The sequence below is a fragment of the Delphinapterus leucas genome, chromosome 8 (assembly GCF_059928025.1).
Source record: "Delphinapterus leucas isolate spDelLeu-1000000601 "Yukka" chromosome 8, BTC_Dleu_Yukka2, whole genome shotgun sequence".
In the NCBI taxonomy this organism is placed as follows: Eukaryota; Metazoa; Chordata; class Mammalia; order Artiodactyla; family Monodontidae; genus Delphinapterus; species Delphinapterus leucas.
Window position 1 is genome coordinate 22273100 of NC_143136.1, and position 11239 is coordinate 22284338.

An 11239-nucleotide genomic window follows, 5' to 3' on the forward strand; every position below is an offset into this window, starting at 1 on the left:
TTGGAATCATCATAAAAGTTTTTTCACACTCTAAAATCTAAGTATTTTCATTAACTCCAGCAGGAAATACCACACTCTAACTTATTTATCAGGCCAGGACTAATAGCAAGCAGAGGAATCCATCAAGTAACAAAGCAAACCAGATTTTAAACAGGTTCTAATGTATTATGAACTTTAGCAGCACATGTGACAAAACCAGCATAACCTCACAGATAATTTTTTTTTAAGCTATGACCTGCCTTTTTCTTTATTCCTTTGTTTATTCTACAGAGTAACTGATTGTTTTAAACTGAAGGTATCCGGGCTTCCCTGGTAGTGGTTGAGAGTCCACCTGCCGATGCAGGGGACGCGGGTTCGTGCCCCAGTCCAGGAAGATCCCACATGCCGTGGAGCGGCTGGGCCCGTGAGCCATGGTCGCTGGGCCTGCGCGTCCGGAGCCTGTGCTGCGCAACGGGAGAGGCCACGGCAGTGAGAGGCCCGCGTACCGCAAAAAAAAAAATACTGACGGTATAAACCACTTACCAGCATGGACTGCAGGATGCAAGGTTTTCACACGCCCCCCTAACATTTCAGGAAATCCAGTTACCTCAGAGACGTCTCTGAAAACAGATAAACAGAATATTGCTGGTGCTTCTGCTGAGTTGTCATTTTACATTTTACACCATTCCAAAACATCTTCCAACATTTTTTCAGAGCCTGGTTTTTCAGAATTCAGAAAATGAATCATAAGCCATACTAATGAAATATTAAGAAATAAATGCAACTCACAAGTAATTTGGCAATATACAACAAAGTATTAATATTCTTATCTCAGAAACAGACTAAAGAGAAAGCAAGGATTTATTTTTATGATTAAACAAGCATAAAGACAGCAAAGTAAATGAGTGGGGCAATAAAAGATTGTTTAGTAAAGTGGTGTTGGTATTAGAATAACTGGTTAACACTATGCAAATACAGATTCCGAATCAAAAGTTTGAGCACTTTAATAAAAGAAGTACCAAAATTAAGTATGTGAGGAATGCTTTCAAAACACTGAACAAAGGACTGATCTATGTAAATTTAAAAACTTTTTACTCAATACATGAAAAGAAAAAGCTGGAAAAAGATAATCACAAAACATGACAAAGGGACACATAAAAGACAGCATTTCAATATCAATCCATATCACCAAACTGACCTGAACCCTCTCTGCCTGAATTTACAAGCAAATTTTTAAAAACCCACAATATGTGAAAAAAGCAACAAGCAAGACCATCTATCTTCTGTATGAGCTATGAAATAAAAAAAATATGCTTATAAAAACACTGGAAGGAAACACATCAACATGCTGAACATGGTTACCAGAGATGCTAAGGGAAGAGAGACTGAATCTTCAGAGTTGAATTTTAATGATGTCAACAGTTTCACTAACGAGCCAGTCAAAACAGATCATATGCATCCTGTAAATCACAACTTCCTTCTTGCCCAACAGACAGTCCACCTAAATTAATCTGTTGTGGCTGAGGAGGGCTCTGAAATGAGGACTCTGGGGGTCCCAACTCCTTACTCTGTAAATATGAACAGAAGTTACTAAATTTCTCTGGGCCTCATCTCCCTCTTCCACAAAGGTGGTTAAGTAGTTTACCAATCTCACAGCCTGGCTGGGAGGAATAAATAACGTTATTTTACTCAGTGCTTGGAATACATTACTTTCTGCTCAACGTCATCACACTAGGTTCTGATTGGACTTAACTTAGAAAGCAAGTTGTGCCTTACCTGACTGCCAGACCAGCATCTCTGAGAGCTTTTGCAGTCCCTCCAGAAGCGATCAGATGCAAACCCACAGAAGCTAGGTTCCTGGCAAATTCCACAAGGCCGGTTTTGTCAGAGACACTCAATAAGGCTGAAACAGAAAACATTTCTCATCACTCGCTGTACACATTACATTCCTCAAGGCCGGGGAGGGGGGGGTGGGCAGTCGGGAATCTCAAGGCCCTCACTACCCAGACCTTGACCCGGGGCCGGGCCTGCCGCCAGCGAACCGCACTTCCGCGGGCCGGGGCCTAGCAGACCGCAGCGCCGCCTCCCACCCTGCCGGGCCCCCGCAGCTCCCGCCCAGCCGCCGCCATTGCCGGGGTGAGGGTGCCGCGGGGCACGGATGCCGATGGCGCGGCACCTCCAGGGCGCCAAGGGACTCACCGAGCTGGCCGGGTGCCATGGCTGCAAGCGGCAAGGCCCCGGGGAGCGCGGGGCACAAAAGCGGAGACGCCACGTGCGGAAGGAGGGGCGGTGCGGCCAGAATTTACGCCGGAAGGAGGCGGGGCGGACCCGGTGGGCGCCTGATCCGTCACGTGACCCAACCCGCCCCCTGTTCAATTTCAGACGCGAAATTGGAGCCGCAGGGTTGTAAGGGAATGCGGGGTGGGGTGCGGTGCAGCTGGCTTCCTAAATCCAGAACTGGAAGGGAACACCACCTACAGTCTCACACTCCGAGAGTGATTTGTCCCTGCCCACAAAATGTGGTCGCCCGAAGCCTCGGGAGCTAACTCCTGTTGCCCAGGGCAGCCTGTCCCGGAGGCTGATCAAAGCGTCAGAAGCCCTGACGGAGGAATCAAGAAAAACACAAGGAAAAGTTCTTGGAGCAGCAAAGCTGGAAAGCATCTTGGCAATCATCTGCTTTCCTCCCGTTTCAATATATTAAAAAAAGTAAAACGAAGGTCTAAAGATTAAGTGACTCCACAGTTCCCAGAGGCAAAATGAAGTGAAATTGACATTCATTTGAGTTTTAGATTCCACCTTATACAATAGCCTGAAATCTGCTTATGAAAGGTGGTGTCTTCTGGCAAATCGGTAAATATTTTAACTCAAGCCTGGATAAGAGGAATGATAATGGTTGGGGTGGGGGCGAGGGGAATGCCATTTTTTATTTTGGCCGCGCCTTGAGGCTTGAGGGATCTTAGTTCCCCAACGGGGATTGAACTCGGCTTCCCGCAGTGAAAGCACCGAGTCGTAACCGCTGGACCGCCAGGGAATTCCGGGGGATGCTCTTCTTAATCCATGAAAAATAGGGAAAGCAAAACTGAACACATTCACTTCTTTTTGAAAATAACATCTTTGCCACAAAATATACACATGTTGCTGTCTAAAGAAATCTTCTAAAAATGTTCCTTGTTAGAATTATATTACAAAATAATAGTGCTGCCTATCTTTTATACTCTGTCTTGGGCTCACAGCTGCAGAAAAAAAAGTCTTCTCTTACCCACATGCTATTTATTTCTGTTTTTCCTCTTCCCCAATTCTTCCAGTCTCTTCTTTACTCCGCAAAGTGAATACCTATTGGCTAGAATCAAGGGCTGTATTTTATAACCTCTGAATACGTGAACACTTTGCTCTGAATATTTCTCACATTTCTAAGAGAAATATATTAAGATTATAATGGTGTCTTCAGAGTGTGTTTGCCAACTTTTAATTTAAAAAGACAAAAAGTTCATAGCTTGTAATAAAGGAAATTTCCCTGGCCAGTCACTGTAGGTTTTTATAGGATACAAAAAGCAGAAAATAATGCACAGATTTAGTGATAAGAGGAAAATAAACAGCACTTAGGCACTGGGCATTTTTCCTGCATGTGAATTTCAAGTATTCAATGTAATAAATATTTATTGATCCCTGTCTGCCTGAATGGCAGAAATACAGTGTCAGAAAGACAAAGATGAATATCAATTAATCACTGTTCTCAAGGAGCTCATGATGGAATGTAAGTGTAGCAACATAGTTAGGTACAACTAGAAAATACTAATAGAAAGAGAAAACATGGGATTAAACTGATTTTTGTAGAGGTCCTTTGGAATGCTGCCATATATACTAAAAAAGAATGAACTGTGGGTTCCAGACCAAGACACAACTCTCTTCATTTAATGATGTTTGCTAAGATTAGTTCTAACTAATCCTGCCATAGTATTAAAGTTCAGACTTGATAACTATCTCATATGTTAATGGCAAGAGGAGTAAATGAATTTACTAGCTTTGTGATCCTGACCACATCACTACATCTTTGAGGACCTTAGTTGCCTTGTGTGTAATAAAGGCATAATTTTGTTCTGTAAGCTTTAGATTGTAAGATGCAAATTAATTTATTGAAAGTACAAAGTGACTTTATAGTGAAGTGACTAATAAGGGTAACAAAGAAGCATATTTCCTTCTTGGTTCATTCCCTTGATATAGTTGACTAAGTGTGTATCTCTCTGGACTTCATAGTATGCCCTCCTTAAAAATGCTAGTCACAAGCAAGCTAGTGTGTCAGAAGTGAAACGAGAGATATTTTCATAAAGATGTGGACTCACCTTCTAAGGGTCTATCACTAGCATTCCTGTTCCAGACAGACAGAAAAGAACATGCGTGCACTATAATGATTATATTTTCATTGCTTCTCTTCTTACTTCACACCCCTCCCAAAGGAAGCTTAAAGAATCTGAAATCATCTTTATATATCTAAAAACATTTGATATGTTTATAAGTAATTTCAATTTCTCAAGTGTGCTATTATCTGTTTTTCTTCTATGTTGTTTATTCTTTGTGTAAACTTATCATTTCCTCCAAAAAGCCTCCATTCTACTCCCAAATCTGTGAACTCCTACTAGACTCTAAGGATTAGTAAGGCTGCTCATTTGGGGCCAACTTGCTCTAAGGGTTTACCACTCACATGGATATAGTCTGCCATATAAAGTGATTCCCAGGAGCTTGGATAATCAGATTAATGCATTAAGGATTATCAATAAAATTTCTCTCTAATTTAGAGGTTAAACTATCTTATGACATATTAATGAATTTGAACATTTTCCTTGAAGGTTCTAGTGAAACAGGAGGGAAGGGGGGGCAGGGCACAACCTTTAAAAGAATGACATAGCTTGAGGACATGACATAAACTGATTAGAACCAAATAGATCCAAGATGGCTAGACCTTGAGCCTCAGTCTAGATGGCTAGAGCTTGAGCTCATTGTAACACATCAGGAAGCAAAATGACACACCCATAGGCGCCATGACAGTTCCAAGGCAGACCATAAAGGTCAAAAAGTGGGCGGTGGCCTAATTCCTAGAAATCCCCACTCCTTTCCCAAAATAGATGGAATACTCCTCCCACTCAGCCTGTGAAATTACCCACCCCTATAAAAGCTGAAAACCCCCATACCCTGGTGCCATCTCTCGCCTTCTGAGATGGCCCACACTCTGTCTGCGGAGTGTGTTTCTCTCTAAATAAATCCACTTCTTACCTATCACTTTGTCTCTCACTGAATTCCTTCTGGGACAAGACATCAAGAACCTGAGCTTCATTAAGTCCTGAGACCAGGTGTGTGATCTCAGTTAAAAGACCGTGGGTTCAAGTCCCAATCTGAGTTGCACGGTTTCAGTAGGGGTGTTCTGAAATGTAAAGTTGGCAAACATACAAAGAATGAATTAGAAGAGCTATAATCAGAAAAACCACTTAAGAAATCACACAAACCCTAATCAAAGACCTGAAAGCATGGAAAAGGAGAGATTGACTGGAGAGAAAATCAGGGGTAAAACCTACAGCACATGGAGATGAACTGCATAAGGGAAACATGAAGTGGAAAGAAATAAGGGAGGCTCCACCATTTCTAGCTTGGCCATCTGAGTTGCTGGTGAAGCAAATCACTAACATTAAAAAAGAGAAGGAGGGGGCTTCCCTGGTGGTGCAGTGGTTGAGAGTCCACCTGCCGATGCAGGGGACACGGGTTTGGGCACCGGTCCGGGAAGATCCCACATGCCACGGAGTGGCTGGGCCCGTGAGCCATGGCTGCTGAGCCTGTGCGTCCAGAGCCTGTGCGTCCAGAGCCTGTGCTCCACAACGGGAGAGGCCACAACAGTGAGAGGCCCGCATACCGCAAAAAAAAAAAAAAAAAAAAAAAGAGAGAGAGAGAGAGAGAAAGAACAGTTTGGGTGTGTGTCTATTTTTATTTGAGGTGTGTGTCTATTTTTATTTGAGGTCAACGTGAGCATTTGGGTAAATTTGCGTTTCTGTTACCAAGGCTGTTGCACCAGATCCTACCGCAGCCCCTCCCTCGAATGGAAACCAATTATTCTTATATTCTTATATAATTATATTCAATTATATTCTAAGTTTCAGGAGGAAGCTGCAAAGAGAAAAAAAAACAAGAACTAGTTAGAACCATCTATGCCCAAGATGGTGGAAGATTTGACTTCCAGTAGACCTTGAGCCTCATTATACGATCATTGTAACACATTAGTATGCTAAATGACACATCCACCATTGCCATGACAACAACCCCAAAAGCCCATACAAAGACTGAAAAGGAGTGTTGCATCATTCCAAACCACACCCCTGTTCTTGGATAACTCATGAATATTCCTCCCATTTTTTTCCAGTTCCCTTGCTTTTACCTCAACCTTCCTATATATCTGGTGTCTCCGCCCGAATTGGGTTGAGAAGTTGATTTGTGAACTAGGTTCTTGCTTCTCTATTATTTGGCTATTGAATAAAAGCTTGTACTGTTCCAGTCTCAGCCTTTGCTGTTGGCTGCGTGAATCTGATTGGAAAAACAACTTCCCTGGCCGAGACAAGGGGTCTTGGCTTGGGGCTAGGACCCTGGCATGTGTCTAGCTGACCAATTTGGTAACATATCTAGATGTTGATTTTGAAGTATAAATAACAAAATGAAAATATACAGTAAGTTTTTGGGAATACAAATGCAAATCAGGAATGGACATGAGGCTAAAGATAAATAGATTTGGAAATTTAATGACACTGAAGTAGCAGTTGAAGTCTGAAAGATGATAAACTGGCTTACTTAGGCCCAGCAAATAGCTTAAGTCAGAAGGCCAAAGAAAGAAAATAAGCAAACACTTAATGCCCTAGAGTGCATGTGGATTTTAACCATTTAGGCTTCGTATAATTAATACAATGGCTGATAGAGTAATACAAAATTGGTATTACGGCAAGTGTTCATCTGGTGAATACTTATTGAAGATGATATTCATTCACTCACAAATTCATTCAAAAAATATTTACTGGTGGCTTACTATGCAATGAGGATGCAAAGGTGGACCAAACAGATTAAAAAAAAGAAATCTCTGCCACCAAAGAGTTTATATCTCAGAGGAGGAGATGATAGTCAATAAACAACAGAAATGCATAAAATGTACAGTGTGTTGGATACGGAGACACTTCATCCCTGTGGGAAAAAATAAAGCAGGGAAGAGGGTAGGACAGAAGAGGCCTGCAATTTTAAGTAGGCTCAGCAGAGAATTTCATACTGAGAAGGTACATTTGACTAAAGAACTGATGATGGGGGAGGGGTAGGAAGTCATAAGGTATTTGGCAGAGACTGTTCCAGGCAGAGAGAATAGCAAGTGCAGCGGCCCTGCATGAGGGTGTGCCTGTCAGGTTTAAGGAATGGCAGGGAGGGCAGTGTGGCTGCAACAGAGGGAGCAATACTAAGAAAGAAGGAGCAATGTCAGCAGTCAGATTGTACAGGGCTTTCTGGGCCACTGTAAAGACTTTGGCTTTTACACTGAGACGGGAAGCTGCTGGAGAGCTTTGAGCAGGAGTGAGGTCTAGCTTGTGTTTTAACATGTTCACTCTAGTTGTGCAAGAGTGAAGGTGAAAGCAAGGAGATCCCTAGAGAGACTCCCTGTGCTATGCGGCTGTTTCCCACTAGCTAACTATTCTACATTTGGTAGTGTATATATGTCGATGCTACTCTCACTTTGCCCCAGCTTCCCCCTCCCCTCGTGTCCTTAAGTCCATTCTCTATGTCTACATCTTTATTCCTGACCTGCCTCTCGGTTCATCAGTACCTTTTTTTTTTTTGAGATTCCATATATATGTGTTAGCATACAATATTTGTTTTTCTCTTTCTGACTTACTTCACTCTGTATGATTGACTCTAGGTCCATCCACCTCACCACAAATAACTCAGTTACATTTCTTTTTATGGCTGAGTAATATTCCATTGTATATATGTGCCACATCTTCTTTATCTATTCATCTGTCGATGAACTAATACCTTTTAAATAAGTAAGTGTTTGCTAGAAGAAGAGATAGGGGAGTAGAGACTGTATTCAAGAGAGGAGAAACCAGTATGTGAAAAGGTCAAGAAGGGAAGATTTTACCATCTACGGACAAAAGTGGAAGAAGCCTTGTATATCTCAAATGTAGAAAGTAAGGGGCAGAGTTATAGCTGGGGTATTGGAATGGGTCTATTTGAATAGTGAATTTTAGTCTTATTTCTAAGGGTAATGATAATAAGCAACTGAAGAGTTTTAAGTAAGAAATCAACTCAACAGATTTGAATTAAAAAAAAAACCTTCTGTTTGCTGTGTGGAAAATAGTTTGGAAGGAAACTGGAGGGGATGTAGGCAATGACAAAGAGAAATTGATAGTAGTTTAGATTAAGGTAGTGACAATAGTGATGGGGAAAAGTGAATAGACTCAAGTAATGTTTAGGAGGTAGAATCAATAGCATCAGTGAATGACAGGATGTGGCAAATGAGAGAAGAAAGAATCTTAGATAACTACAGTTTTCTCTTTTGAGTAACTGCCATTAACTGAGATGGGGACACTGATAAAAGGACAGGTGACAGTGGGGGGGTGGTTGTGGTGGGAGGGGGTGGGAGATAAGGAACTCTGTTTAGGACATATTACGTTGGAGGTTTCTGACAAAGTTGTTAATGGAAATGACAAAGAGAAGTCTGGCCTGGAGATGTCAGTCTGGCCCCTCAGCATATCAATGGTAGTGAAATTTTCCTGGATGAGGAAATTTGGGGAAGGGGATTGCCGAGTGAAAAGAGGGCTTTGGACAAAGTGTTCAGGACAAAGCTTAAGATGTCACGAAAGCCAAGGACAGAAAGTAAAAAAAAGCTGTCAAATATTTTAACTATTGTTGGAAAGCAACACAAAGACGTAAAAGTGACTGTTGCGATTAGCATTGTTGTCATTGTCAAGGTCAATCGTGGTGTTGGTAAGATCAGCTTCAGTGGAGTGGTGGTAGCAGAAGCCAGACAGGAGGAAGAATGCCAGGCAATACTGAAATGCGTCTGATGCTGATGATGGTGAATTTATAGAGATTGTTGAAATATGTGATTTTCCTCTAGCAGCTTGGTAGTCCTCATACAGACACAAAGAAGGCGGATGGTTCATTTCATCCAGGATTGGGGTTTTGACAGGAGGATGAGAAAAGAACAGGAGTCAATGGACTTTGGTATTTTGGTAAGTGTGATTGACTTGATGGGCCATGAAATATAAGCTGGGTAGGGAGAGAAGTAAAAGCCAAGAGGAAGGCTGTAGCATGTGAAGATGAAGAACAATTAGGGGTCATGCAAACCTGGAAGGATGGAAGCACTGTTTTAGAGAGTGGGTTTATAGGGTGGAGCAGTCTTGGGTATTGACAATATTCAGAGTGTCACCATGGGAGTGGGAAGTTAAGGTGGAGTGTGGGGAAGGTCATTGGGATGCCCAGGACTGTGCCAGTTTATGTCTCTTCTTCTAGGGTACTTGTTAATACCACCAACTTTTACTTTCAAAAGCATGCCTATTTGGACAATAAATTGTATGGTCCAAATGAAGTTTTATCATTTTGATAATAACTGAATAATATGTAACTCTATACGAAATACCAATTCTAGTAATATATTAGGTAGGAATTTCTTAAAGGCAGTTATAATGGATTATGTTCATAAATTCGTATTACATTTAACATTTTCAGGTATCTTTTTTCATTTTGGCAGTTACTTTAGCTCCTCTACATATTTAAGGAATTTAAAATTAAAGCCAAATTATTATTTTCAATATTGATACTAAGAATTGATTCAGACAAGAATCAACAGCAAAAATGGGGCTCCAGCTACTATGCAGTGTCTTTTTAGATAATGGACATTCTGGGCTAAGATTTACAAAAAAGTCCTTTAGTTTTTATTTAGTTTTGATGATCGAAGTTCCTTTTCCAATCACCTGCTGAGCAGCCCAGTCCACAGTTGGAATTGGCCTTTTCCTTGTCAGTCTTCCTATCTTATTCCTCCCAGATATAACTGCCTGGATTTTCAAGTATCTGCTAATGCCCTGGGTCTTTCTGGTCATCCCCACCCAGCTGCTGAGTTCCTCTGCCACTTATCTTTGATTACTGGTGTCACACATTTGTCAGAACTGGGGCTGAAGATTACCACTTAACCTCAGCCTCCATCATATTTCACCCTTGACTAAATAGTCACCATCAGTTTTTGTAGATTTTATACAGTTTTCTCAGTACCTGAACTGCTGCTATCCTATGTTTTCAAAAATAAGATATCATAATGAATTAATCCCAAGATAAAACAAATAGCTTTTATGTTTTTTCTTCTAAAGGCTTTCTTGATCACTCCCTTTCCCACATAGATTAATTCTTTCTTCTCTTATCCTGGAGCTTACTTTAATTGTAACACCTTTAACATTATACTGCATTAATTTCTTTGTAAAACTGTCTACCTCATTACATTTGATAGACAGGGACTATGTTTTATTTTTCTGTCTTTACCTGAATGCCTAATAAAATAACTAGTAAACAATAGGCATTAACCGTCGAGCTTAAAAGATGGGGCTCTACGACCCTCTATGCTTAATCTTTGTCATCTCAAATTCATAGACACCATCACTCATTCACAGAGATCTTGGCACCAGGCTTACAGTCTTTCTACCTCAACTCCTATGATTATCTTGGTGACATCAATATCCCCATCAATGACCCATTCAATGTCCTGGTCTTTGAGGTCCTTGACTCTAAGTATAAAAAAGATATCTTGGGCTTCCCTGGTGGCTCAGTGGTTAAGAATCCGCCTGCCAATGCAGGGGACACAGGTTTGACCCCTGGTCCAGGAAGATCCCACATGCCATGGAGCAACTAAGCCTGTGCGCCACAACTACTGAGCCTGTGAGCTACTGAGCCCCCTTGCCACAGCTACTGAAGCCTGTGCACCTAGGGGCCATGCTCTGCAACAAGAGAAGCCACAACAATGAGAAGCCTGCACACTGCAACAAAGAGTAGCCCCCCGCTCGTTGCAACTAGAGAAAGCCTTCATGCAGCAACGAAGACCCAATGCAGCCAAAAATAAAAATAAATTTTAAAAAAGATATTTTAAAAGCTCTAAATCAATACTAATTTTGTGGGCAAAATTTTCTGGGTAAAATTCCTTGGAATTTTCCTGGATTAACTCCTAACAAGATATTATTAAAACTGGTATTCCAACGTGAAT

At 41.4% G+C, this 11239-nt stretch overlaps 1 protein-coding gene across 2 annotated transcripts in view; it reads right to left on the reverse strand.

Annotated features, from left to right (window-relative positions):
• Positions 1-2294, reverse strand: part of ATIC (5-aminoimidazole-4-carboxamide ribonucleotide formyltransferase/IMP cyclohydrolase) — a 30487-nt gene extending 28193 nt beyond the window's left edge. For both annotated transcript variants that reach the window (XM_022567619.3, XM_022567618.3), the window contains exons 1-3: positions 2179-2294; positions 1756-1882; positions 523-599 (exon numbers count right to left, since the gene is read on the reverse strand). In XM_022567619.3, coding sequence (XP_022423327.1) covers positions 523-599; positions 1756-1882; positions 2179-2197 — 223 coding nt within the window. In that variant the 5' untranslated portion in view covers positions 2198-2294. The remainder of the gene's footprint in view (positions 1-522; positions 600-1755; positions 1883-2178) is intronic.
• Between the last annotated feature and the right edge of the window lie 8945 nt (positions 2295-11239).